Source organism: Narcine bancroftii, chromosome 5 (genome assembly GCF_036971445.1).
Source record: "Narcine bancroftii isolate sNarBan1 chromosome 5, sNarBan1.hap1, whole genome shotgun sequence".
Lineage (NCBI taxonomy): Eukaryota > Metazoa > Chordata > Chondrichthyes > Torpediniformes > Narcinidae > Narcine > Narcine bancroftii.
Window position 1 is genome coordinate 87,092,251 of NC_091473.1, and position 26,897 is coordinate 87,119,147.

General features: G+C 36.8%; 1 protein-coding gene across 1 annotated transcript in view; it reads right to left on the reverse strand.

Moving 5' to 3' along the window:
* The window catches only part of LOC138763670 (actin-related protein 2/3 complex subunit 5-like), a 40,987-nt gene that overhangs the window by 12,958 nt on the left and 1,132 nt on the right, over positions 1–26,897 (reverse strand). Inside the window, exons 2-3 of the mRNA XM_069938211.1 lie at positions 13,257–13,328; positions 12,445–12,621 (exon numbers count right to left, since the gene is read on the reverse strand). Of these exons, the coding sequence (XP_069794312.1) occupies positions 12,445–12,621; positions 13,257–13,328 (249 nt within the window). The remainder of the gene's footprint in view (positions 1–12,444; positions 12,622–13,256; positions 13,329–26,897) is intronic.

A 26,897-nucleotide genomic window follows, 5' to 3' on the forward strand; every position in this document is an offset into this window, starting at 1 on the left:
ATATGGGTATACTAAAATGACCATTACAATGGAAACAGTGATTGTATAATTCCCCTGACAAGGGGAAATTAGCAGAAATGTCCAATTCTACACAGAGTCATCGGTGTCTATCAGATGGCTGGCTGATCAATACTGAATTCTGTTTAAGTGTCCCAATCACGTGACTCAATTGCATGACCCTCTCTCACCATGTTTTTCCTGAATAAATAATCTGTTCTTTTGTTCTTCCACAGCATCAACTTTTGTTTATAGTTTGGACCTGATGGTGCCATGCCATCTGTAAACGCTGTGAAAACTGAATGGTTTCAGCCTGCACCAACTCCTGAACACTCACTAAATAAAACAGGAGCTAGTAATATTATACATTTAAACAAATAAAGAACTGTAAATGAATAATGAATGTAAACAAACTGACTGTGCAATACAGAGAGAATAAAACAAAATCAATAAAGTGCGCAAGTAAGAGTCCTTAAATGAGTCCCTGATTGAGTTTGTTGTTAAGAAGTCTGATGGTGGAGGAGTAGTAGCTTGTTCCTGAACCTGGAGTTGTTCCTCAAATGATCCAATAAGGGACATTGAGGTTTAACAGGTCATTAAATCTTTCCTGCAGATCTATGTGTATTTGCTGTGTGTTTTACAGAAACTGTAATGCCATTGTCTTTTAGTGCCTCTGTGTTTGTTTTCAGATTTGAAAATTGTAAAAATTTCTGATGTCAGATATTACTCCAATAGACCAAGCTTTTTAAGGAAGAAACCAATGGCTTCCTTACTATCAATAAGTGAATTTGTCAAAAATATCTGCCAGATAAAATACCAAGTGAAAAGTGCACTACCAATTAGTGGTAATTCTGCCATGCCCACAGGAAAAAGGAATCTCAGGATTGCATGTGATGTCATTTATATACTCCGTCAATAAATCTGAATATGTCTGCCTTTGCATCAATGAGTTTTTCTCTATGCTCATTCTGAGACAGAAAGAAAACAATCATATCCCAGCATTCAATAAAGTGACAAAGACAATTCCCTTTGGATTGCTATTTTATCCAAGCAGCAGCAGTGTCTGAAAATGTTCAGCATTTTCTTCACATTGTTGCTGGAATAGATAGTCTTGAAGGGGATATAATTTTATAAAGTTTACAGACTTTATGACAATTGAAAGTGAATTTAAACATTCTAAGTTTTTAGCCACTAATGACATAATGAGCAGTGAAGACTGAAGGTATAGCACTTTAATGCTCTGTATCCATAAATCTTCGTCCGCGAAGCCAAGCCAAAGAAGATAATTTAACCATTGATGCAGCACCATCAGTTGCACAAGCAATGATGTTCTCCAATAAAATTCTGTTCATGTTTCTGTAATTCTTAACTTCTATGAAAATAGTCAGTCCATTAGTATCTGTTTTCAATCCAGAATCTGGCATAAACCATGAGAACATTGTTCTCTTGCAGAGTGGATTCATCTAATTGTAAAGAGAATTTCTTAGATTGTAATGAAATTACTAATTGTTTTTCAACATCTTTTGTCTACTCATCAATTATAGAAACACTGGAATTACTCAAAGGAATTGCCTGAATGAATTCATAACATCAGACATTATTATGGCCACTGAAGGCAAAATAAGTGACTCAGCAATGTTATGAGCATTTGCACTTTAACAATGAATTCACTAATCTTGTATGATCAAAGAAGCCTCTTTCTAATTTCTTGATGTTTTAGTAATCATCTGTTTGAGCATTAACTCTCTCTCAAAATAATCCCAAGGGGTTTTAAAGTAATCCAGGAGTTCTGAAAATAACAAAAATTTGCTATTACAAAATGAAAGCCCTTCTTACAAGCATTAGCTAAAAGTCATCTTAAATTTTATGGAAAATAATGAACCATACATACCTTCAATAAAAGCTAGCAGAAGGAGTTATAAATGCACTCTCTGTTACAAAAACTTGAAGCAAAATTTGGGCACGTGGATGCAAGAAATATGGAATAAAACTTTTCAGCCTACACGCTTATTTCCTGGAAATGAAGGGGATAGAACAAAAGGGGAAAACTATGTGGAAGGCAATTCATAGCCAAAGTTAGTTCCATGTCAGTCAAACATAATCATGTTGAAGTAAGGAATGCTCTGAAAGCATTGTTAACTTTCCACATTTATCTAGAATGTCTTGAAATGCCTCCCATCTTGAAAATTTTTCCGTTGCCTGGCAAATATATTGCAAAGCCTAGTGGCAAAGTCCTTTCTTTCTCCCAAAAATATTTAATCCATTCAGTTTCCATTAGCCCCTATACTGATTGGTTTCCCCTGCTCCCCAACCTTATTAAGGATTGCAGTTTATGGCTTTCCTTAAAAGTGTTGCAGCTCCCAGGGGTTATATGGCCCCCACTGAGAATGGCTGAGCTAAATGATAGAAAGCCATCAACTTCAGTCTGTTAGGAGTCATGTGATAGAGTAGTGGCCGGACGGTGAATTCCAGCCCTCTCCAGAAAAGTCGGAAAAAACAAAGGAAAACACAAAGGCACAAAAATAAAAATTAAAGTAAAGTGAGTATAAAGGTGGAAAGAAGATGGCGACGAAAAAAGAAAAATTGAAACCAACGGTAAGAAGAGAGGAAGAGAAGACAACGGAAGAAGAAGGAGAAGGCCTTACCTGTTCGAAGAGGCCCGCGGTGGAGAGAGAAACCCGCTCCCTCAGGTCGGTAGAAAGTGGACTACAAAAATGGCTCGCTGAGCTGAGTAAAAGTGCGCAACCGCGCATGCAAAAAAACACACCGACGGGAGGGATGACCAGCTGGGGAGTCGATCTCCACAGCCGGCAATGACAGCTGCAGAACAGCTGCAGCAAGAGGAGAACATAGAAGGCAACGAAAACAAGAAAGAAGAGAAGAAAAGGACAACAAAGAAACAACAGATGGCCAACCCAGAGGAAGAAGAAGAGGAAGAGAAAGAGTACAGTGAAATAGAAGAAGGGAAAGGCAAGACAAAGGATATACTTTCTCTTATTAAAGAATACATGGAGTCATTTAAAGAATGGCAAGCGCAAGAATTTAATGATTTAAGAAGAAGAATAAACAATATAGAAGAGAAAATGAATAAAATAGATGTGACCTTATCAGAAATGGGAAAAAGAATGGACAAGGTGGAAGAACGAGAAGCAGCAGTAGAAATGGAGGTAGAGGACTTAAAAAAGAAATTAGAGGAATCTAATAAAAAAAGTTAAAGAGACACAAGAGCTGTTAGCTCAGAAAATAGATATAATGGAAAATTATAACAGAAGAAATAACATAAAGATAGTGGGCCTTAAGGAAGATGAAGAAGGCAAGAATATGAGAGAGTTTATAAAAGATTGGATCCCTAGGATGTCCAGAACTATAGCAAGAATTGGAAATAGAAAGGGCTCATAGAGCATTGGCCTTTAAACCACAACCACAACAAAAGCCAAGATCTATTTTAGTAAAATTCCTAAGATATACTACAAGAGAAAAGGTACTGGAGAAAACAATGGAAAAAGTAAGAGAGGACAACAAGCCACTGGAGTACAAAGGGCGAAAAATCTTCATTTATCCAGATATAAGTTTTGAACTCCTGAAGAAGAGAAAGGAGTTCAATACAGCAAAGGTGATTTTAATGGAAGAAAGGGTATAAATTTATACTAAAGCATCCAGCGGTATTGAAAATATTTATTCCAGGACAGCAAAACAGACTATTCTCGGATCCAGAGGAAGCACGAAAATTTGCAGAACAATTACAAAATAGACTGAGAGATGAAGACGTGTAACGAGAGTACAAAAGACTGCGAACTAAAAAGACACATAAATTTTGAACTCCTGAAGAAGAGGAAGGAGTTCAATACAGCGAAAACGATCTTATGGAAAAAAACTATTCTCGGATCCAGAGGAAGCAAGGAAATTTGCAGAACAACTACAAAACAAACAGAGAGATGAAGACATGTAATAAGAGTAAAAATTACCACGATTTATATGTATGTGGGTAAAGAGGTATATGTGTGTATATGTATAGTGTGCATACATGAATGTATCCGTATTTAGAGGAAAATATAGATAGTATAGACAAGAATTAATAAGGGAAGGAAATGGAATAGAGGGAATAAGGAGGGAATTAAAAGAGTGACCTCTGTTACATATGAAAAGTGAAATCTTTTCTGGGGGGGGCTGGGTGGGGAGGAGTTATGGTCACTGCAAAATCAGCTGATGCTTGCGAGTGAATTCGCAAATCCAAATGGAGAGGGGAGATGTGGTTGGCCGACAAGGGATAAAGGACAACTCAGGAGGGGAAGGGGAGATTGGGGCTAAAGAAGTTTTAAATAGGAGAATAAGGAAAATATTTGATGTTTTAGGAATGTTGTCTTATAAAGGGTTCAAAACAAGAAAACAGAAATGGATAAGAAGGAAAGGTAATGATGGAGAAACGGAAAGGGAAGATAAACAAAGTATAAAATGGCTACGTTGAACTATATGACTTTAAATATTAATGGAATACATAACCAAATTAAAAGGAAGAAACTGCTAAATTTACTGAAAAAAAATTGATATAGCATTTGTGCAAGAAACACATTTAACTGAATTGGAGCACAAGAAATTAAAGAGAGATTGGGTAGGACACGTAACAGCAGCATCGTATAATTCAAAAGCAAGAGGAGTAGCTATATTAATTAGTAAAAATGTGCCATTTAAAATAGAAGAGGAAATAATAGATCCAGCAGGGAGATATGTAATGATAAAATGTCAGATATATTCGGAGTTTTGGAATCTACTCAATGTATATTCACCTAACGAAGAAGATCAAAAGTTTATGCAAGATATCTTTTTGAAGATAGCAGATACGCAAGGGAACATATTAACAGGAGGGGATTTCAACCTGAATTTGGATTCAAATATGGACAAAACTGGGAAAAAAATTAACAGAAAGAACAAAGTAACCAAATTTATAATTAAATCGATGGAAGAAATGCAACTTTTGGATATATGGAGGAAACAACACCCAAAGGAAAAGGAATATTCATATTACTCGGCTAGACATAAAACATACTCAAGAATAGACCTATTTTTGTTATCAGCTCGTATGGAAGATAGAGAAAGAAAAAAGCTAGAATACTATCGGACCATTCACCCTTAATATTGACAGTAAAGTTAGAGGACATCCCTCCAAGAATGTATAGATGGAGATTAAACCCCATGTGACTTAAAAGGCAGGATTTTAGAGAATTTATTGAAAGACAAATTAAAATGTATTTTGAAATAAATACGAAATCAGTGAAAGATAAGTTTATACTATGGGATGCAATGAAAGCATTCATTAGAGGGCAAATAATAAGTTATGTAACCAAGATGAAAAAGGACTATAATCAGGAAACAGAGCAGTTGGAAAGGGAAATAGTAAATATAGAAAAAGAATTAGCAATGAAGGAAGATACAACTAAAAGAAGAGAATTGGCGGATAAAAAAAATAAAATATGAAACACTACAAACATATAAGGTGGAGAAGAATATAATGAAGACAAAACAGAAATATTATGAACTAGGTGAAAAAACGCACAAAATCCTAGCATGGCAGCTTAAGACAGAACAAGCTCAGAAAATGGTATTGGCATCAAGGAAAAAAGACAAACAAATTACATATAATCCAAAAGAAATTAAGGAAAACTTTAGAGAATTCTATGAACAATTATACCGAACTGAAAACGAAGGGAAAGAAGGGAAAATAGATGAATTTCTGACTAAAATTGAACTACCAAAACTACAAATAGAGGAAAAAAATAATTAACAGAGCCATTTCGAATAGTAGAAATACAAGAGATTTTAAAAATTTACCAAATAATAAGACACCAGGAGAGGATGGATTCCCAATAGAATTCTATAAAACATTTAAAGACTTATTAATTCCGTCCCTCCTGGAAGTAATCAACCAGATTGATGAAACACAAAGCTTACCAGATTCATGTAAAACAGCAATAATTACAGTAATACTAAAGCAAGGGAAAGATCCACTCGCACCAGCGTCATATAGACCAATATCTTTACTTAACACAGATTATAAGATAATAGCTAAACTATTAGCAAACAGATTAGCAGAGTATGTACCGAAAATGGTAAATCTAGACCAAACTGGATTTATCAAAAAAAGATGCACAACAGACAATATTTGTAAATTTATTAACTTAATTCATGCAGTAGAAGGGAATAAAGCACCAACAGTAGCAGTTGCTTTAGACGCAGAGAAGGCCTTTGACAGAGTAGAATGGAATTATTTGTTCAAAGTATTGCAAAAATTCAGTTTACCGGAGAAGTATATTAATTGGATTAAAGCATTAATTGGATTAAATAAAGGGACCATTAGCGAAAGTGACAGTAAACAGACATGTATCAAAGCAATTTAACTTAAGCAGGTCAACACGGCAGGGATGCCCACTATCACCTCTATTGTTTGCGTTAGCTATAGAACCACACAGAAAATAATATAAAAGGGATAAAAATAAAAGACAAGGAATATAAAATCAGTTTATTTGCGGATGATGTTATAGTATACTTAACAGAACCAGAACTATCAATAAAAGAATTATATAAGAAATTGAAGGAATATGGAGAAGTGTCGGGTTACAAGATCAACGTAAATAAAAGTGAAGCAATGCCTATGAATAATGCGGATTTCTCAAAATTTAAGAAGGAATCACCATTTAGATGGCAAATGCAAGCAATAAGATACCTAGGTGTACAAATAAATAAAAATCTCTGCCAACTATATAAACTCAATTATTATCCACTAATGAAAAAATTACAGGATGATTTAGAGCATTGGAAAGATTTACCACTAACACTAATAGGAAGGATAAACTGTATTAAAATGAACATTTTTCCAAGGATATTATACCTATTTCAGGCATTGCCAATACAACTGACAGATAAATTCTTCAAGGAGTTAAAGAAAATAATAAGGAAATTTTTATGGAAAGGGGGGAAACCGAAGATAGCACTAGATAAATTAACAGAATGGTATAAACAAGGAGGCTTACAACTGCCAAACTTTAAAAATTATTATAGAGCCGCACAATTAAGATACCTATCAGATTTTTATCAAACAAGGGAAAAGCCAGATTGGACTAGATTAGAATTAGATAAAATAGGGGAAAAGATACCTGAACACATATTATATAAATGGGATGAAAAATTGGTACAATATAGAAGTTCTCCAGTATTTCATCATCTACTCAATATTTGGAAGAAGATTCATGTAGAAAGAAATAAAACAAATTATCAATTACCAAAACTAATATTGACGCAAAACAAGTTACTCCCTTTTACAATAGATAACCTTTCCTTTAGAGAATGGGAGAAAAAAGGGATTAAAAGAATAGAAAATTGTTTTTCAGGAAATAGATTATTATCCTTTGAACAAATGAAAGATAAATACAATATAACTCAAGATACAGCGCTGGCATATTACCAATTGAGATCCTACTTGAAGGATAAATTAGGAAGCAGTTTGAGTTTGCCAGAGGGAAGTAACTTTGAATATGTGATTACAGATACAATGATAATCAAAAGATTTATAACAAATATGTATATTAAACTGCAAGAAAAGGAGAATGAGGAAACAAATGGTAAAACTAAACAAAAATGGGAACAAGATTTAAATATAAAGATAAAAAAGGAAACATGGGAGAAGTTATGCTCTGGAACGATGAGAAATACAATAAATACGAGGTTACGTATGATACAATATAACTGGATACACAGGCTATACATTACACCTCAAAAGTTAAATAAATGGGACCCAACAGTATCTGATAGATGTTTTCGATGTAAAAAAGAAATGGGAACAACAATTCATGCAATCTGGACATGTGAGAAAGTAGAAAAATTTTGGGAAGATCTAAATCAGATATTAAATAAAATAACAGAAAACAATATACCAAAGAATCCAGAGATCTTCCTCCTAAGTAACATAAAAAACAAAGAATTTGGAATTGATTTGGAGGATGCACAAAAAAGATTTGTTAAGATAGCTCTAGCCGTAGCAAAAAAATGTATTATGTCAACCTGGAAATTGGAAGATAATTTGAAAATACAACAATGGTATATAGAAATGAATAAATGTATTCCATTAGAAAAAATAACATATAGTTTAAGAAATAATATTGAAATATTCGAACAAATATTCGAACAAACACAATAGCGAAAACCTACTGGGGACAATCACTACCTAAGTTAACGGAAGGAAAAGGAAATGAAAAGAATGGACTCAGTGGAATTTCTGGTGTATTTTTATTGAATGACAACATTGTCTGACTGGTTTAATGTATCCTAGATTTTGTACCTTAAATGGACGGGAGGGGGGAGGTAGGGAGGGTGGGATGGGAGGAGGGAGGAGGGGGGGGAGAAAATGGCACTGTATATGTGTGAAAAGGAAAAAGTGTGTATCATGGTTAATGTGATTTATGGTGTGAAAAATAAAAAATAAAAAAAAAACGTCAGTCTGTTCAAAGTTACTACCACAGTTTAAGTATTTTATTCTTTACAAGGATGGATGCAGGGAACATGCCTGTGACCTTGACCTTCTAAGTGACTGGAACCACATAATTGGGAGGTCAGAACAAAAGGACTATGAGTTGCTTGTGTATTTGCCAAGCAAAATGCAAAGTAACTATAGCTTACTAGTGGTGAATAGGGTGTCAAACAGTTATAGCATAAATATTGTTGAGATTAGTGGGTGCTGTTAGAACTACATTTCTCCAGGAAGTGATAACATAACAAAACTCTTGAAAATGAAAAAGGATTTGGTAAAATTTAATGAATCATCACTGCAGAATAACTAACCCTAACTTGCTCATAATGAGAATTATGTGGGAGTTCATTTGAGTAAGTTTCTGGGTGATGACAACCACCTTTCCCAAGATGTTCATTGTTCACGATAGCATAAATGATAATTTTATTTAATTAACTGAATTCAACCACTCTTGGAAAGTGAAAGAACTGTCCACCAATAAATTTCTCATATTTTCTTCAAAAATTACAATTGCAAAATACTTTTTTGCACTAGAATTACTGTATTATTCAAGATTCTTTCATTATCATCCAATAAAACAGAAAATGTAATATTACATAAAATTTCCTTTGGTCTACCTAAGGCATACAAAGAGTCGGCACTAGTATTGCCCTGCACCTCTTTCAGTGAAAGAGAGAAGCAAAAGAGTCTCTTCAGGTGTTCAAATGTCCATGGATTTACCTCCTCCACTCCCATAGCTTCTGCAGCCACACAGACCCTTGCTTGCTCTATCCACTGGCAACCTGAACTCCAGATCCAAACCTCCAATGTGATCAGGAAGCCTTCAGCAACCCTTCTTGCCCTCAGCCTCCATTCGAATCCCAGTTCTGACACCTGGGTGCCACAAGCCAGTTGCCTGCAGCCTATGTGGGTCCTTCAATCACAAGTCGACAGCAGCTGCTGAACCCCTCACTGGTCTGCTGCCGTGATCATTGTCCCGTAGGGTCATCTCCCATGCTGCTTCTTCTTACTGGAGAGTGTTTCTCCCCATTTCTGGTTCCCTCAGACTCTGGAACTCCGAGGCCACTGCCGAGCACAAGTGCCACCATCTTGGATACAGATCCTGTGGTTGCAGAATTGTAAAGGCTGTATGGAGCCACTGGCATTGGGACTGGGCAGTAAGACCTTGCAGAAGACTACTTTTTATTCGCTCCCCCCCAGGACTTCACTAAAGGCAGTGATCCCATTACAGCAGCTTCGCTATTTTAAAAAAATTACTGAGCCTTTTATTTTCATCAGTAGTTTTTCTTTATAAGCACCTGTTTGGCGGCATATGTACACTGTACAACATGCATTACTATAAACTCATTATCATTATAATTTTACAAGCAGATCATCTCTTTGCTTTTAGGATGAAATTATGCTTTGTTATAGATATAACCTTACAGTTGCTGTGTTGTTTCCAAATCTTTTTTCCATCCCCATGAATATATCAATATAACCGTACATAGTACTCCATTAATGTAATTTGAAACTTTTCAATTCAATCCCTCTTAAAAACATTCTTCCTTTTTGTTGACCATATTAATGTGCTGCTTCTTTTATAATCAGTTGTATACTTGCACAGATCTTTTGATTTTCTATGCTATTCACAATATTATTTTCCAAATTATTTGTGATTACATTTTTAATCAAAACACACACCCATGTTTTGATAAAAATGCCCTTAACTTCATTTGCCAATTACATACTCATTTTACTAATTTCTATTGTCATTGCTACACTCTTCATCAGTCCAGAATTGAGTCCAATCCCATTTGGTGTCATTTGTTAATTTAAAAACTGTGCTTACACCTGTAGTTTAAAACATTGAGAAGATCAACAGGAGCATGTGGCAACTGTTAAAGGGCAGATGGCTACTGAGAAACATTAACAATCCCCAATAACTGATTCTTTGAGCCAAAGCTTATTGTAAAGCATCATTAGTTGAACGACAGGTGCACAATCCTTTATCCGGACATTTAAAATCCGGAAAGCTCCAAAAATGGGCATTTTTGTTTCCTGGTGCTGGTACAGCGGAAGGGGGGGGGGGCGGGAAGAGATGGCAGCACGACTCTGGTGGGCGGGGAGATGGCAGAGTGACTCGGGTGGGTGGGGAGAGAGATGGCAGCGCGACTTGGGGGGCGGGGAGAGAGAGACAGCAGTGCAACTCGGGTGGGCGGGGGAGAGACGGCCGCGCAACTCGGGTGGGCGGGGAGAGAGGGGGAGAGAGAGAGAGATAGAGAGACGGCAGTGCAACTGGAAGGGGGTGGATATGGCAGCACAATTCAGGTGGGCTTAAATCTGGGGCAGTTGGCTTTTGTTCTGAAATCCGGAGGATTGTGTACCCGTACTGGCAAGATAAAGTGATCAACATAAACATTACACCTGCTTATACAAAATATTAACAACTCTCAATCAAATAACTGTGTAAAATCAAAACCTAAATGTTCATATCCTAACTTACAGCAAATCCCATGCTCACTGAATTACATTTGCTCCTCCCCTTGGAAACCTAACCAGATCTCAGGTACACCCACACCCTGCAGAAATGGGGGATTGTATTCAAGAGCTGAAGTAACATTGCAGCCCCATAAAACTCTGGTCATAACCACACTTGGAATATTGCGTTCAGTTGTGGTTGCCTAATTACAGAAAGGATATAGAAGCTTTAGGGATGGTGCAGAGAGGATTGATCAGGATGTTGGTTGGATTGGAAAAATGTGTTGTGAATCAAGCTAATCATTGAACATTGAAGAATGGGTGGTGCTTAGAAAATGAGGAGTTTAAAGAGGGAGGATAGGCAGAATTTCTCTTAGGGCAAGAAAAGCAAACGGCAGGGGAAATAACACACACACACACACAGAGCATTCTGTGCTTGGAATGCATTATCAGGGATGGTAAAAGACGCTGGTACAATAAAGACATTTAAAAGACTCCAAGATAGGCATACAGATAAAAGAATTATAGAGGGTGATGGGTGTGTGGTAGGGAGCATTACATTGTTGTGGAGTAGGTTTACATAAGTCGGTGCAATATCATGGGCCATATTGTTTTTGTGTTGTAATATTTTATGTTCTATGATCTTTGTTATATGCAGATTTCCATAACTTTTAAACTGGTGTTCCTCAACCAACCACAAACCCCTTCACCCCCAACACATCCCAAATCAATGGCATGGGGATTAAGGTCAGGAAGATCAGATATGGAGGAACACGAGTATTTCAGAAGATTATATGGCTGGAGGACTTACTAGATATATGGATGGGCAAGGCGATGGAGACTTCTGAAGGATCAAATTCTTAAAAGCTAAAATGTCGCATGATCATTAGACTTTACCTGTCAAGCTTTGGAATTCCTCTATTCCTACTTTGTATTTCAGACTCTCTACAAAACTGAACTCTCTGATTAAGCTATAGATCATCTGCCTTACAGTGTCTGACTGAGATTATGTGATGTGTTGCTGTGAACCATCATGGGATATTTGATCACATTAAAGTGATACAAAGTTAGAAAATGTTGCATACATTTTGACCAAACTACCAATGTTCATGATGGCTCAGCATAAAATAAAGCAAATTATAGCTATTAGCTGGGTAATAAATAAAATTATAAACATGAAACTCATTGTTCACCAGTGCTTATTTATTTTGCCAGTGTTTTTTTCTCTAAAAAAGCTCTTCAAAGAGCACTGTTGCAAGCGTCATAATATAAAGAACAGACTTTCTCTTTAATTTTTATGGTCAAATCATCATCAGCTGTTCTAATCTTAGGCTCCTGGAAAAACATATGTGCATTATTTATTAATACTGTCCTTTCTCCAGGATTTATTATGGTAGCCATATTGTTTTTGTGTGAAGAATATAAACAAAGCCCATTTCTTATTTTGATCAATACTGTACAATACTAACCTTTTCATGCCATTGTAGTAATATTGCACTGCTATTTTCTGATGGTTTTTCAAACCCTTTGTAGATATACTTCATCAGAAGGTCGATGCTATTCTTGTCAAGTGATTGAACAGCCTTTTCAATATCATTACTCTTAAATGAAGTCAAAACTTTAACAACCATATTTTCTGCCCGATCCTGTGGAAAAAAAACGTCAATGACTTCTTCTGTAATCAATTGTTTATCAACTGAAGTTTAACACAAATCAAGTGAAGTAATCGAGACATGACCCAACCAGAAGCAAGTTACTGTCAGTGGAGTGTCAAACAGCTTGTGCTCCTGGCAATTACAAAGGAAAATCTCAAAATATAGTATAAAATTAGAATAGCTTTGTTTTAAAAAAAGCTCAAACATTCTCCTTCTTCTCCAGCTCGTGAATATCTACGAACATCTGCTTAGGCAGGCAGTACATCAGTTGAGGAAAGCAAATAAATATTTTTATAAGCAACATTTCTATTCTTTACAAGTTTGATGAAACAAGTTGAAGGAGTTAAACCCTGCTGCATCAGCATCAGTTCAAAGAACTCTATGATATTGGAACAGGATTATGAAACTAAATCCTTTTTCAAGTATTAATCTACATTTTTCAATGCTTAACTAAATTTAACCAAAAAATACCAAAAATAAATGCAAGCTTTTCAAGTCACATTGCAAGCTAACAAAATGTGTATTAAAATTGTGACAAACCCCAGAAACAAACAGAACATAATGGCCTCGGCTTCTTTTACCTACAAATGTGTTCTCTATGCAATATTTTAATATTTAAGCATTACCTTAACAGCCTGGTTCTTTGTATTAATTGGAGGATTCTTTAGTGCTGCTTGAAGAGCTGCATTCAGATTTCCTGTGCACAAATATTAAGGAGTACAACATACCACACTTTTCCCAAATAATACTTTCAGAGATGTACACAAATATTATAGAATTTTTTTAAACTTTGGGAAGAGTTCTCCATTCCCGTACTTAAAGGATTTTCTTTTAAGAACGGGAAAAAATGCTATAATTTTTACATGGTCAAGCCAAAATGTACACAAATACCCTTTAATAACATCTGGAATGTGCACTTTAATCACATGAATTGTTTGATTACAAATTAAAACTGTGGAGCACAGGGGAAAATGAAAAAAAATGTATTTTCCCCCAACATTATGGAGGACACTGTATATTAGAGCTGATTTAGAATAAAAATCTGGCCAATGCACCCAATTATTTAACATTCACCAGAACTTGCAATACGATTTTAATTGAGAAGACATCTAAAGATAGCCATGCAATATTTCCACATAATCTTAAACATCAGTACAGCTTGTTAATTAAATGGTCGTCAATTAGTGGTGTCTATAGCAGGAATGATATCAGCAAAGATAAAAGTCTTTGCAATCTGCCAGAAAATAATTTGAATGGAGAGCTGGTTCTAATGTTAATTTCACTATCTTTCAATTCATTTGAATGCTTGACCTGTTCACTTAAGTCTCAGATATATAGTTTCCCTTGCTGCTGTATCATTGCCAATTTATCACAGGAACTGCATTATAAAGCTCTATTTTTTAGGCAGGCAGTATCTTTCTAGACTCGAGCTCTACCACTAAAATCTGAAACACTTCACTAAATGATGTCGCTAGAAGACTACTATAAAAGCTATGCCCTGTAGGAGAATTGTTTAACCAACCATTGATAATATCCATCAAAATTCAAGATACTGCAGATGCTACAAATCTTTTTCTGTGGACAAAGAAATGGAGTAAATGTTTCCAGTTAAATATCCTTCATCAGACCTTCTATAATCTGAAATATTTCTCTTCATAGATACTGCCTGGCCTGTTTTTTTTAAATTTTATTTATTCAACATATACAATGTTAAAAATTATGTACTTATGCTATAACATTCTTAAAGTACATAATATTAACAAATATATGCTGAAACTCTATTTATAAAAAATAATACTAAAATCTAAAAACTATAATAAAAACCAATTAACCCACTCTCCCCACAAACTAATCTAATCCCAAAACTAAAATACAAGATATTTCATTATAAAACAATTATGTAATTAATTCAGATTGTGTCAGTTGACACTCAAAGACCTCACAAACATAAAGTTGTTTTATTTTTAGGGAAAATTTCATTGATCAAGAAAAAAAATTAATAAAATTATAATTTTAATTTCATTATTTTAGTATAGACACCAATTTTGCAAAAATAAAGAATATATATCCCTTAAATTATACATATTTTTAAATAATGGAATACAGCTTTGAATTTCAGCATGTCATATATCTAATGTAAATGAGACATCAGATTTCCATGTTACAGTAACACATTTCCTTGCTATTACTAAAATGAACTTAAACTTTAATTAGGAATCTGACAATAATTTAGGAGTAATACTTTCAAAATTTCCTGACAAAAGTAAATCAGGATTTAAAGGAAAATTCACTTCTGTTATCCATTGTGAAAAATTTACTAATAGAAGCCCAGAAAGGGTTGACCTTTGAGCAAGAACACAAAGAATGAAGCTTCAATTTCTGTTCCACATCTAAAACATTGATCCGATAAATCCGATCTCCATCTACTTAATTTCTGAGGAGTAATATACAATTGATGTAAAATATAATGAAGTAATCTATATCGTACATTAATAATATTTGTCATAACCTCTTTACACAAATTTTGCCAGACTTGATTTATTATTATGTCCAAATCTCGTTCCCATCTTTCTTTTGAATTAAACAAATCTACTTTAGGTGTAATAATATATGCAATTGAAATCAACTTTTTAATAATTCCATCAACCATAATTTGTTCCAAATTTTAGAAATCTTTTAAAATAATTTCTCTCTGAAATAAGCCCTCAGTTGAAAATAACAAAATAATTTATTGCAAGGTATACCATATTTTGTCATTAATTGATCAAAAGACATCAATCTATTATTAGCATAACAATCCCCCAAATTAGAGATTCCCTTGTGCTGCCATAGGTTTTAAAAAAGATTATCTTTTGAAAAAAAACAAAGGATTAATTAATGGTGTTTTTAATGAAAGAGTATATCCATCAATTTCTAATTTAACTTTATTCCAAATGTTCAACAAATGTTTTAGTATCAGAGCTTCCTTATAGAAACATATAAAATTCTTAAGGGTTTAGACAGACTAGACGCAGGTAGGTTGTTTCCAAAGCTGGGAAAAACCAGAACCAGGGGTAACAATTTAAGGATAAGGGGGAGGTTTTTTAGGACTGAGATGAGGAAAAATGTATTCTCTCAGAGGGTGGTGGATCTGTGGAATTCTTTGCCACAGGAAGTAGTTGAGGCCAGTTCCGTGTGGCTAAGGAGATCAAGGGGTATGGGGAGAAGGCAGGAACTGGGTTCAGCCATGATCATATTGAATGGCGGTGTAGGCTTGAAGGGCTAAACGGCCTACTCCTGCACCTATTTTTCTGTTTTTAAAATCCCATTTATAAATAAACTCATCTGGTTAACTTCCATCTTATTTAGTTCAATATCCACCCATGATGGTTTAATTTTAACTAACATAAAAACTAAAAATCTTAATTGTGCTGTTCTGTAATAATTCTTAAAATTGGGAAGCTTGTTCATATTTCAATGTTAATTTTTCTAATGACTTTCTTCCCTTTCCAAAGACATTTCCTAACTTGCTTATTTAAAACTTGATAAAAATCTTCTGAGGTAGAGCTGTAGGTAAAGTTTGGAATAAATATTGAAGTCGTGGAAAAATATTCATTTTAATACAATTAACTCTCCCAATTAACTTAATCAGTAAACTTACCCATTTCTTTAAATCTTCCTCTAGCTTTTTAAGTAAAGGAATACAATTTAATTTATACTGGCTGGCCTGTTGAGTGTTTTCTGTTTTGATGTTGAGACAGCACCTAAATTGTATAAATCTCAACTTGTCTTGAAGTCAGTTAACTTGAATGCTTACATGTAGAATGGGCAAGTTAGTGCTCCGATAGTAAAAAAAGAAAATTGAAAGACTGAATACATGGACTGAAATGGAGCAGTATGGTGTCACCAAAAGAAGCTGCAAATAAAAGGAAACATATGGAAGAGGAAATTGTCACACATGAATTTGTTTGAGTAATGATGCATTTAAGAGTATATTAAATAAAGCTGATAGATCTTTTGATGAGCATGTCACAATACATCAGTACTACACACTTGACTACACATACCAGTTTTACAGAAAGTATTTGCCATAGCTGTTTGAAATTGATTTGGAACACATTGCAATATGAAGAATAAAATACACAACTCTTAGTGAAATCCAGAGATTTATGACAATCTAGCTACAAGTGTCCCTTGTTCTATAACAGTGCGAGAAGCTATGTACAGACCAACATGAAAACCAAGCACGTTTTAAATTCTCTTTCTAACAAAAAAAATTAAGAAAAGTCTAAACACATTAAGCACACTGCACTTATGAAGCAAAATTTGAAGCATCACTTTGGTGAAAATTTTAATAACCGAGTATAAGAGCCAGTGTTGAGGAGCACAGTGGCACAACAGTGACAGTGTGAGTCTGGCCAGGACGCTGGATATGTGGAATTTGCATGTTCTCCCTCTGACTGCATCCTCTAGTTTCCATTCATGTTCCAAACATGCTGGCTAGTAAGTTATTGGTTACTGTAAATTAACTTCGGTAGGTAGCAGGACAATCAGGGGAGTTTCGCACGCAAGAGATAAAGTTACAGGGAAATACATGGGAGAATGGGACTGATGGGATGGATCGGAGAGCTGGCATTGGCTCAATGGGCCACATTGCTTCTTGTCACGAGAAGGTACAAAAATGTGAAAACATTAAGATGAATAAAATCTAAATGAGACATTCAGCTTTGCGTAGAAAGACAAAAGCTGCATATTGTATTCAGAATAAGTCTAACATCCTATGAAATGCTAACAAGATTTAATTTTGTATTCAATCGCATTTTCAGTAAATTAACATACAATTTGCCTTCCCTAACTGGTCGTGTAGTTGCATGCTTAATTTGCAACCCAAACTAATATACAGAATCCTTCTGTTCATCATTTACTCAACTCACATTTATTGTATTTTTTATTCTTAAGAGAATGAATCATATTTACCCATACCAACGTTCCTTTTACTGTCACAAAATACATAAAAATGTAATATAGATGATATACTTCAACTTTTGTCTGCTGTAAGCCAAACAAAGAGTCACCATGAGCATTGCCCAGTATCCCTAGCAATAAGAGAAAGAAAAGCCAATGAGAGTCCCTTTAAAGTCACTGAGTATTTGCAGATTTGCCTACAGTGCACATGCAGGTAAAGTCCACAGTCTGTGTGAGTCCTTCAACCACTGAGCTCGGTTACCTTACCTGTAGGGGCGTCTCCCATGCTTCTCCTTCACAATGAGGGTAGGGAGGTAGAGCGTTTTCCCAGTTTCTGGTGCACCATGCATTTGACTCAAATCTTCAAATTTCTTTTTACTAAACCTCAATGTGGCAATTCAAATTTTGACATAATCCATGCAGCTTTCCATGTGGTTAACCAATTAGAGACATACTAAATGTAACAGTACCTCATTGTAAATAAAGTCACATATACAAGTTAAAACATCATCCAAATTTCTGTTACTAGTATTAAACTCTTACACAAAACAATCATCAGATACCTCTATATACCAGTGGATTCCCAATAATTGTTTTTGGTTTTGAGCTCAATAGTTAGACCTGCTATGTCATTCCGGTTAACAATAAATCAAATTTTTAAAATGCCATTTTACATAACAAATTGAAAAGAAATTTGAGATGGGCTAGTTTTCACCTTGATTCTGGACTTGTGCAGACTTGAATAACAAGCTATTGCAGAAACAGGTCTTGAATGTTACACTTAACCTCTATTATGATTGGGCTTCCTTGAGTAATGCAGAATTCACATCACAAAAGTTGACCCTGTATCTGCATCCAGCACCATTTCAGCCAGTACAATTGAGTGCAAAATATTAAAAAAAAATTCCCTCATGTTGTCTCTTTAACACCAACTTTAAATTGTGTCCTTTAGTTATCCATCCCTCTGCTACTGTGAGCAGTTTTTCCTCATTTACTATCAATATTATTTATGCCTCCATACACCTCTATCAAGCCAGTACATTAAAACTGTATTGCGGCACTCTTATGCTTCAATTAAAGGAAAAGAAATAACTTGTTTTATATAATAAGCTTTCCAACTTGTCCTCCTTCATTCAAATATCTGTTTATCTATTTTTCTAAGTCCTGTGCAGCATTTATATGTCCTATGTATATCAAAACCAAAATTATTTCACATTCCTCTGCTAGTAAGAATGTGAAATAAGAACGGAGTGATGCCAAAGAAAGTGCCGTGTCCTTGATGAATGGCCCTCTGCATAACCACAGCCAAGATGAGGAGAACCCTATCCAAGATGACCCCACACAAGGCAGTGAGACCAGACAACAAATCTTGTCAGGTACTGAAGGACTGTGCAGATCAATTGAAGGAGACCTTCACGGACATCTTCAACACCTCAATGCAGCAGTCTATCATTCCCGCAGAGTTCAAGATGGGCACCATCATCCCACTACCCAAGAAGGTGACCAGCCCTGTGGCACTGACCTCCACCATTATGAAATGCTTTGAGTGTCTGGTGATGAAATGCATCAAATCACACCTTCCAGAGATGCTGGACCCATTTCAATTCACCTATAGAAGAAATCATTCCACAGACAATGCTATAGCCTTGTCACTTCACTCTGTTTACACCTACCTGGAGAATGATACCTCATATGTCAGGCTGGTATTCAATGACTTCAGCTCAGCTGTGTGCTCAGCCTGCTTCTGTTCAAGCTGCTAATCCACAACTGCATTGCCAGATCCAGCTCCAACATCATCAAGTTGGCCTCATCAGCAACAATGAGTTATATTGCAGAGATGAAAAATCTTGTGAAATAGTGCAAATGTAACAACCCGATTCTCAACGAGGACAAGACGAAGGAGATGATCGTGGACTTCAGCAACAGTCACCTTCCACTATACATCAACAACTCTGTAGTAGAGTGGAAAGCACCAAGTTCCTTGGAGTTAACTTAACTAAAGATCTATCATGGACACAACATCTCCTCACTTGTGAGGAAAGTGCAACAGCGACTGTACTTCCTGAGAAGACTGAAGCAGACAAGGCTACTGGCCACCATTACATCAACTTTATACAAGAACTCTATCAAGAGTGTCCTGGCCGGCTGCATCGCGATGTGGTTCGGCTGCTGCAGAGAAATTGATCGGAGGTCAATCCACAGGACCATAAGAGTGGCAAAGAGGATCACTGGAGTCTCCCTCTCCACCATGGATATGAATCATGCAAAATCATTGAGGACCCCTTCCACTCTGCACACAGCATCTTTCAGCTGCTCCTGTCAGGAAGAGATACAGGAGCATCAGAGCCAGCACCACCAGGCTGAAGAACAGCTTCTTCCCATGGGCACTGAGAATGCTGAATGACCAAACAAATTGCTCATATCTGAGACTCTAATTTATACAAAACAAAATTATTTATTTTTATAGATTTAATACTGGTCTTGCATATGTATTATTTGTCTGTATATGTATTATATCTGGTTGTGTGTCAGCATGTTTTGCATTGAGGACCTGAGAATCTTGTTTTGTCAGCTTGTACTTGTACAATCAGATGACTTTAAACTTAACTAATAATTTAGTAAGTCTATTAGGTAGTGATTCTGCAACGGATCCTGAAAATCCAAGTACACATTCGACTGCACTACTTTCATTATTCTCCTCCATCATTTAGTCACTACGTATATTAAAAATTAATTACCTCCATGTAGTAAAAGCTTTAGTTATCCTTTTATTTGATCTCTTCTAAATGCTTCCTCATTTACTTTTTACATTTAAAATTACAACTATTCAGGAAACATCCTAGCTGCAGTTTAAAAAAAACTGAGAAGTTTGCAAATTAGCAGAACTATAAAAGGGAAATGTTATGGAACAGAATAAGCCAGTGTTCATCTATCACCAGTAATATGTATCTCTGGTTACAAATCCATATATACATGGATTATAAATATTCCTTTCAAATCTATGAAATGACCCATTCTGAATGGAAATCCCACTCCACATGCTTGGTTGCACACACAGTCTCTAAAGGCTCAAATTTCAGGTGACTGTTACGAGCCCAGAGGACCTCAAAACCCAGCAATAATAGAAATTCACCAAAACAAATGGTTATTTAAACAAAAGTTGCTTTTAATTTTCTTTAAACAAAAAAAAAAAACCAGGATCAAACTTTTACTTTCTACTATTTAACTTAACCCCCTTCTAATTCTAACCGAACATGTGACACCACAGAATTTCTGGTTCCCCTTATTTCAGGAGAAACACTCTAGCCAGCCATTTCCTCTTTTAAGGACTACAAGGGTTTTGAACAAACTGAATGCAGAACTCATAACCCTACTTCAAAATGGGGTTTTCAACAAGCCTGCCAGCTTGCCATGTTGCAGCCTCCAAAAGCTACTGAAGAACTGTAGACTTCTCTCTCAAGAATCATTTTTTTTCTTTCTTCCTGTTTGCAAAACTACATGACCCCCTCTTAGAGCAGGAAACTGCAACCAGACAGATTGCTGGCACCAGAATCAGTTTCTGAGCCTAGCCGTCTGTTGCTTTAAAGACAATCCTCCATTTATTCCAAAACATCAGTCCAATTAACACCTACTTGTGAAGTCTCCAGAGCCATTCTTCAAAGTTTCTGTAAAGTCACTGTGGACATGAAGTCTCTGCTTTTGCATTTCAAATGAGATGTCTTTTGTGAAATGTCTGTTTGTGAAGTGACCTACACTATATAAAATATAAACTATAATATAACCTGTAACATGACATTAAACCAAGGTTCAATTATTCAAGGCTTTGTATAAGAAACATTGTTCTTACCATGATGCAGCTTAGAAGAAAAATGAAAAATAGTAAGGGAAAGCCACTTTAGCCATTCAAGAAAAAGAATTAGTCTTAGTTCAATATGGTTTATGCCCGGTATATCTGTCATCCAGATTCTTCCTGCATCCAGTTGTTGAGCCCTGTGAGAATTTTGTACATTTTAATATGACCTCCTCTCGTTATTTTTTTTAAAAACTCTATCTGATTCAACCTCTCCTTGTATAAAAATCCACCAGCCTAGGGATCAGTTTAGTGAACCATTGTTTTCTTTTAATGTAGACATAAAGCACGGTATCAGGCCATTTTGCCCCACAAGCCCATGTTGCCCAATTAACATACAACCCTGGTGCATTTCAAACAAAAATTAGTGCATTTTCTGTATGCCCTTTCTTAATAGAAAGGAGTCTAAATCTGTACACAATACCTACCAAGTAGTTGCACTAAGGCCCTCTACAATTACAGAAAGACATCCTTTAGAAATCAAGGCACATAAACCATGATTTTTCTGAATTGCATGCTGCACCTAAATGATTGGTGTACAAGGTTAACCAGATTCCTTCATATCCATCAATTAAACAACACTCCACCTTTCTGTTTTCTTACCCAATGGATAATATCAGATGATTGAATCAGATTACTGTATCTGCCATGTTTTTGCCCATTCATTCAATTTGCATCCTCTTCACAAATCATAACCCCACCTAGTTTCATTGGCAAATCTAAAAACATCATCTTTGGTTCCTTCAGCTAAATGGGTGGCACTGTGCCACAATGAGTTGAGCCCTTGTTTCAGCACCACCGCAACCCGAGTGCTGTGGGGAGATTGCATGTACTCCCTGTGACGGTGTGCTTATCTCCAGGTGCTCCAGTTTCCCACCACATCCCAAAGTCATACAGGCCAGTAGGTTAATTGGCTACTATTAACTTAGTGTCTGGCAGAATAGGGAAAGAGTTGACATGTACAGTACGTGGAAAGAATACAATGCAAATGGGTATTTAATGATCAACATGGAGACACTGATATCTCCATATTAATGATCAATGTCTTAAAGCACTGGAGACACCACCACTGCAAAATACTCCTAATACACCGGCAAGGAAAGTGAACCACAACATTCGTATCCTTTTTCAAGCCATCCTTTCAGGGGCTTAAATTACACTCAGTTCTGATGGGCAAGTACATGTTGCTCACATGCCTGACATCACTCCATAAACAAACACACGATTCCAGAATGCTAAAGAGATTACCAAGTGATATTTTCAAAGCCTCTTAAAAATGGCCACATAGTCATCAACTCCTAGGAATCCCTGACCCATAACTTCTCAGTGGAGTAGGAGCATTCAGGGTTGCAGAGAAGCCAGAGTCCCTTTACTGGGAGCATTCAGGAGCACAGGGCATCCTAAACTATCCACCCGTTTATTCTATCAAGCACTTCTTTACCCACCTATTGGGGAGTCTGCAGACTGCAGTTTGGCCTGACCTGTCACTTCAAAATGTGCAAACATTCATATTATAACTATCTTAGAACATTACTATAAAAAATTGTGCACGAAAAGTAAGGCAGTGACTTTGGTTCATTACTTAGAAATCTGATGGCATCAGGGAAGAAGACATCCTAATGCTGTTGAGTGATTGTCTTTAGGCTCCTGGACCTTTTTCCTGATGGTAGCAGAGTGAAGAGGTCATGGCCTGGGTGGTGGGGGTCTTTGAGGATAGAGGCTGCTTTTTTTAAGATACTGCCTCATGCAGATGTCCTCGATGGAGTGAACTCTGTAATGTTGCAGGCCAAGTTAACAACCCTCTGGCGTTTATTCTTGTCTCGAGAGTTGGCGTCTCCATACCAGGCAGTGATGCAACCAGCCAGAATACTCTCCATGGTACACCTATAGAAGTTTACGAGAGTCTTCAGTGACCTACCAAATCTCCTCTGACACCTCACAAAGTATATCCACTGGCAGGCCTTCTTTGTGATTGCTTCAACATGGAGTCTTCAGGACAGATCCTCAGAGATGTTGACACCCAGAAATTTGAAATTCTTAACCCTCTCCACTACCGCGCCCTCGATGAGGTCTGGGTTGTGCTCCCCTGACTTCCTCCTATCATTTCCTTGGTTTTGCTGACGTTGAGCACAAGGTTGTTGTTGTTACACCATTCAATGAGCTGCATCCCTCTGGTATGCTTCCTCATTGTCATTTGTGATTCTGCCGACAACTGTGGTGTCATCGGCAAATTGTAGATGGGACTGGAATTGTGTCTGGTCACACAGTCATGGGTGCATAATCAGTAGAGCAAAGATATGAGAAGCATTTGTTTAAAAGAATGAAACCTCATTGAAACCTACCAAATTTTGAATAGGATAGATAGAGTGGATGCGAGGATGTTTCCAGTTGAGGGAGAGTTAAGAACCAGAAGGCACAGCTTCAAAATAAAGGACATTCCTTTAGATCAGAGATGAGGAGAAATTTTTTCAGCCATAGGATAGTGGATCTGAGGAATGCGTTGTTACAGGTAGCAGTGGAGGCCAAATCACTGAGAATATTTAAAATGGAGGTTAACAAGTTCTTGATTAGCAAGCATGTTAGAGGTTACAGCAAGAAGGACAAAGAATGGCATAAAGAAGAAAACATCAGCAGCCATGATTCAAATGACAACACACTTGAAGGGCCAAACGGCCTAATTCTGCTCATACGTCTAATGGTATTTTAATCAATGTTAAATGAATCCCTGCAGTTCTTGGAAATTAAAACAAAAATTGCAAATACTGGAAATCCTACATTAAAATTGGAGATTCTTAAAATACTCAGCTCAAGCTACATTTGTGGAAAGAGAAACAGAGTCTTTGAACTGAAACAGCAACAATATTTTTTCCCACTGATGTGGTCTGCCTGCTAAATATTTCCAGAAATTTCTGCTTTTAATTTATGCAGCTTGTGGGAGGGCAAAAAAATCAGCAAAAAAGGGATTCAACCATTTAATTGAGGGAACTGTTTATCCAAGATGAGGTTGTCCAAACACTATTAGCTACCAAAGAGACAAGGACAACAAAAATACCACTATCCTCACTTGCCAACTATATCTATAAAAGAGGTAACAGGAGAAAAAGTAAAACATGAAAATCTGTAGATACTGTGGTTGAAGTAAAAACAGTGCTGGAGAAACTCAGCAGGTCAAACAATGTCCTAACCAATGTTTCCGGCTTGAGCCCTTCAAGGTATGGAAAAATGTCAGCAGGTGTCCGAACAAAAGAGTAGGGGTGGGATTGAGGATGGGGAAGAAGGCATGGCTGCAAAGGTGGAGAAGGGAGGGAGGAGACAGTTGCAGGAAGGAAGGATGGCTAGGTGAATAGGGAGGGAAGAGAGCAGGTCAGCAGTAACTAGAAAAGTTGATGACCCTACAGAAGGTAGAAAGGGAAGTAGAGGAGAAGATGTGTCTGGTACTGGGATCCTGTTGTAAATGCCAGAGATTCTGGACGATAATGTGTTGGATGTAGAGGCTGGTGGGGTGGTAGATGAGGATGAGGGGGATTTTGTATTTGTTGTGTCTGGGGGAAAAGGAGATCACAGGGCAGATGAGCAGGAAATGCTGGTGAGAGCTGAGTTGATAGTGGTGGAGGGGAAGCCACATTTGTGGAAGAGACATTTTGGAAGATCTGGACTGGAAGACCTCATTTTGAGTACAGATGCAGCAGAGATGGAGAAATTGAGAGAAGGGAATAGAATCTTTGCAGGGGACAGGGTGTGAGGAAATGTAGTCAAGGTAGTTGTGGGAGTTGGTGGGTTTGTAATATATGTCAGTGGAAGATCAGGGTGGAAGTTGGCCATGAAGTGAATGAAGTTGACAACCTCATCACAGGTGTATGAGGCAGCCCCCACATAGTTGTCAATATAGGGGAAGAAGAGTTGAGGGGTCTTGCTTGCAATAGGCTTGCAGCATGGATTGCTGTAATCCAACACAGGCAAACCCACCCGCAAATTGAAGGAACACCACCTGATTTTCTGTCTGGGTAATCTCCAGTCAAATGGGATTAACATCGGCTTTTCCAATTTCTGCTAACCTGCTCTCCTCTTTCCCCTCCTCTCACTATTCACCTAGCCATCCCTCCTCCCCTTACTTGCTGCTGTCCCCTCCCTCCCTTCTTCAACCTCTTACCTTTGGGGCCATGCCTCCTCCCCCTACTCTTTTGTTCAGATGCCTGCTGACATTTTCTCCATACCTTGAAGGGTTCAAGCCCCCAAACATTGGTTATTCATTTTTAACTGCAATTTACTTCATTTACGGAGCGGAAACAGGCCATGTTGGTCTTTCGAGTCCGCAACAGTTCACTGATTTTGTGCGCCCTCTTCAGGCATTGGTCCCGGTAGATCTTCATTCAATGTCAGCATTATCATGTGTAAAATATGACATTTGTGAAACAAGGCTTAAAGATACCAATCCCTTTGCCACAAAACAAATCAGTCTCTGCCCAGAAACACTTACCAGTTCACCTCAAATGGCAACTGTTCTCAACGTCAATTAGTCACCATTCTCCAAGTTGAAATTATTTGTTTGCTCTAGATAAAGGAGCGGAGTTTCTCCAACACGGTGTTTTAACGAGCAGGAAAAAAATATGGGTGATGCAAAAAAAAAAATTTAAAAAAAATATATATATAATATGGAAAGTGGCTCAAATATTTTGGATACCAATGAGAAAGTCAATGGAAGAATATGAATTCTGATTCTTGTAGGAACTCAGGAAATAATGAAAGGGAATGGAATTTTACTTAGACCTGGATAGGCAACAGCAAAAATAGAAGACAGTCAAGTCAATGAATTTGACAAAAGTGGGCATTGGTATGACAAATGTCACTGTGAAGAGAATGAGGAAAAATGCACTTGCCATGATCACATTCAGAGACAATTATATTTTTTATATTGATCAAGATTGCTTCAGTGTTGTGACAGACATGAGAATTGATTCAGGAGATTCATTGAAGGAAAGCAGAAGATACAAATGAGAGGCAATGTGTACTCAGAAATTGAAAGATTGAGATAAAGTCATAATTTGCAAGAAGAGAGTCTATTTTTCCCACACACCATCATGAGAAAACAAACTTGACCACAATCTCATCAATCATGCAGGAAGTGGGGGGAGAAAGTAGACATGTGTTGGATGGTCACTTATGAATCTACAGGGGTTGTCTGGTGCTCCCATTGTAGTCTCCTCTACAATGGAGACTGGACACAGACTGGGAGATCACTTCATTGAGCATCTTGGCTCTGTCCACCATTATAACATGGATCTCCCAGTAGTCACCCATTTCAATTCCCCACCCTATTCCCTTGCCAACCTGCTGTCTGTTAGTCCGTACTCCTCTCCTTCCCATTCTTCTCCCTTTCTTTAATTCAGACGCGTGTATTTTTTTTCACTTAAACCTTTAAGAAGGCTCAGGCCTGAAACGTCAGTAATATATCTTGACTTCCTATGGTCGCACG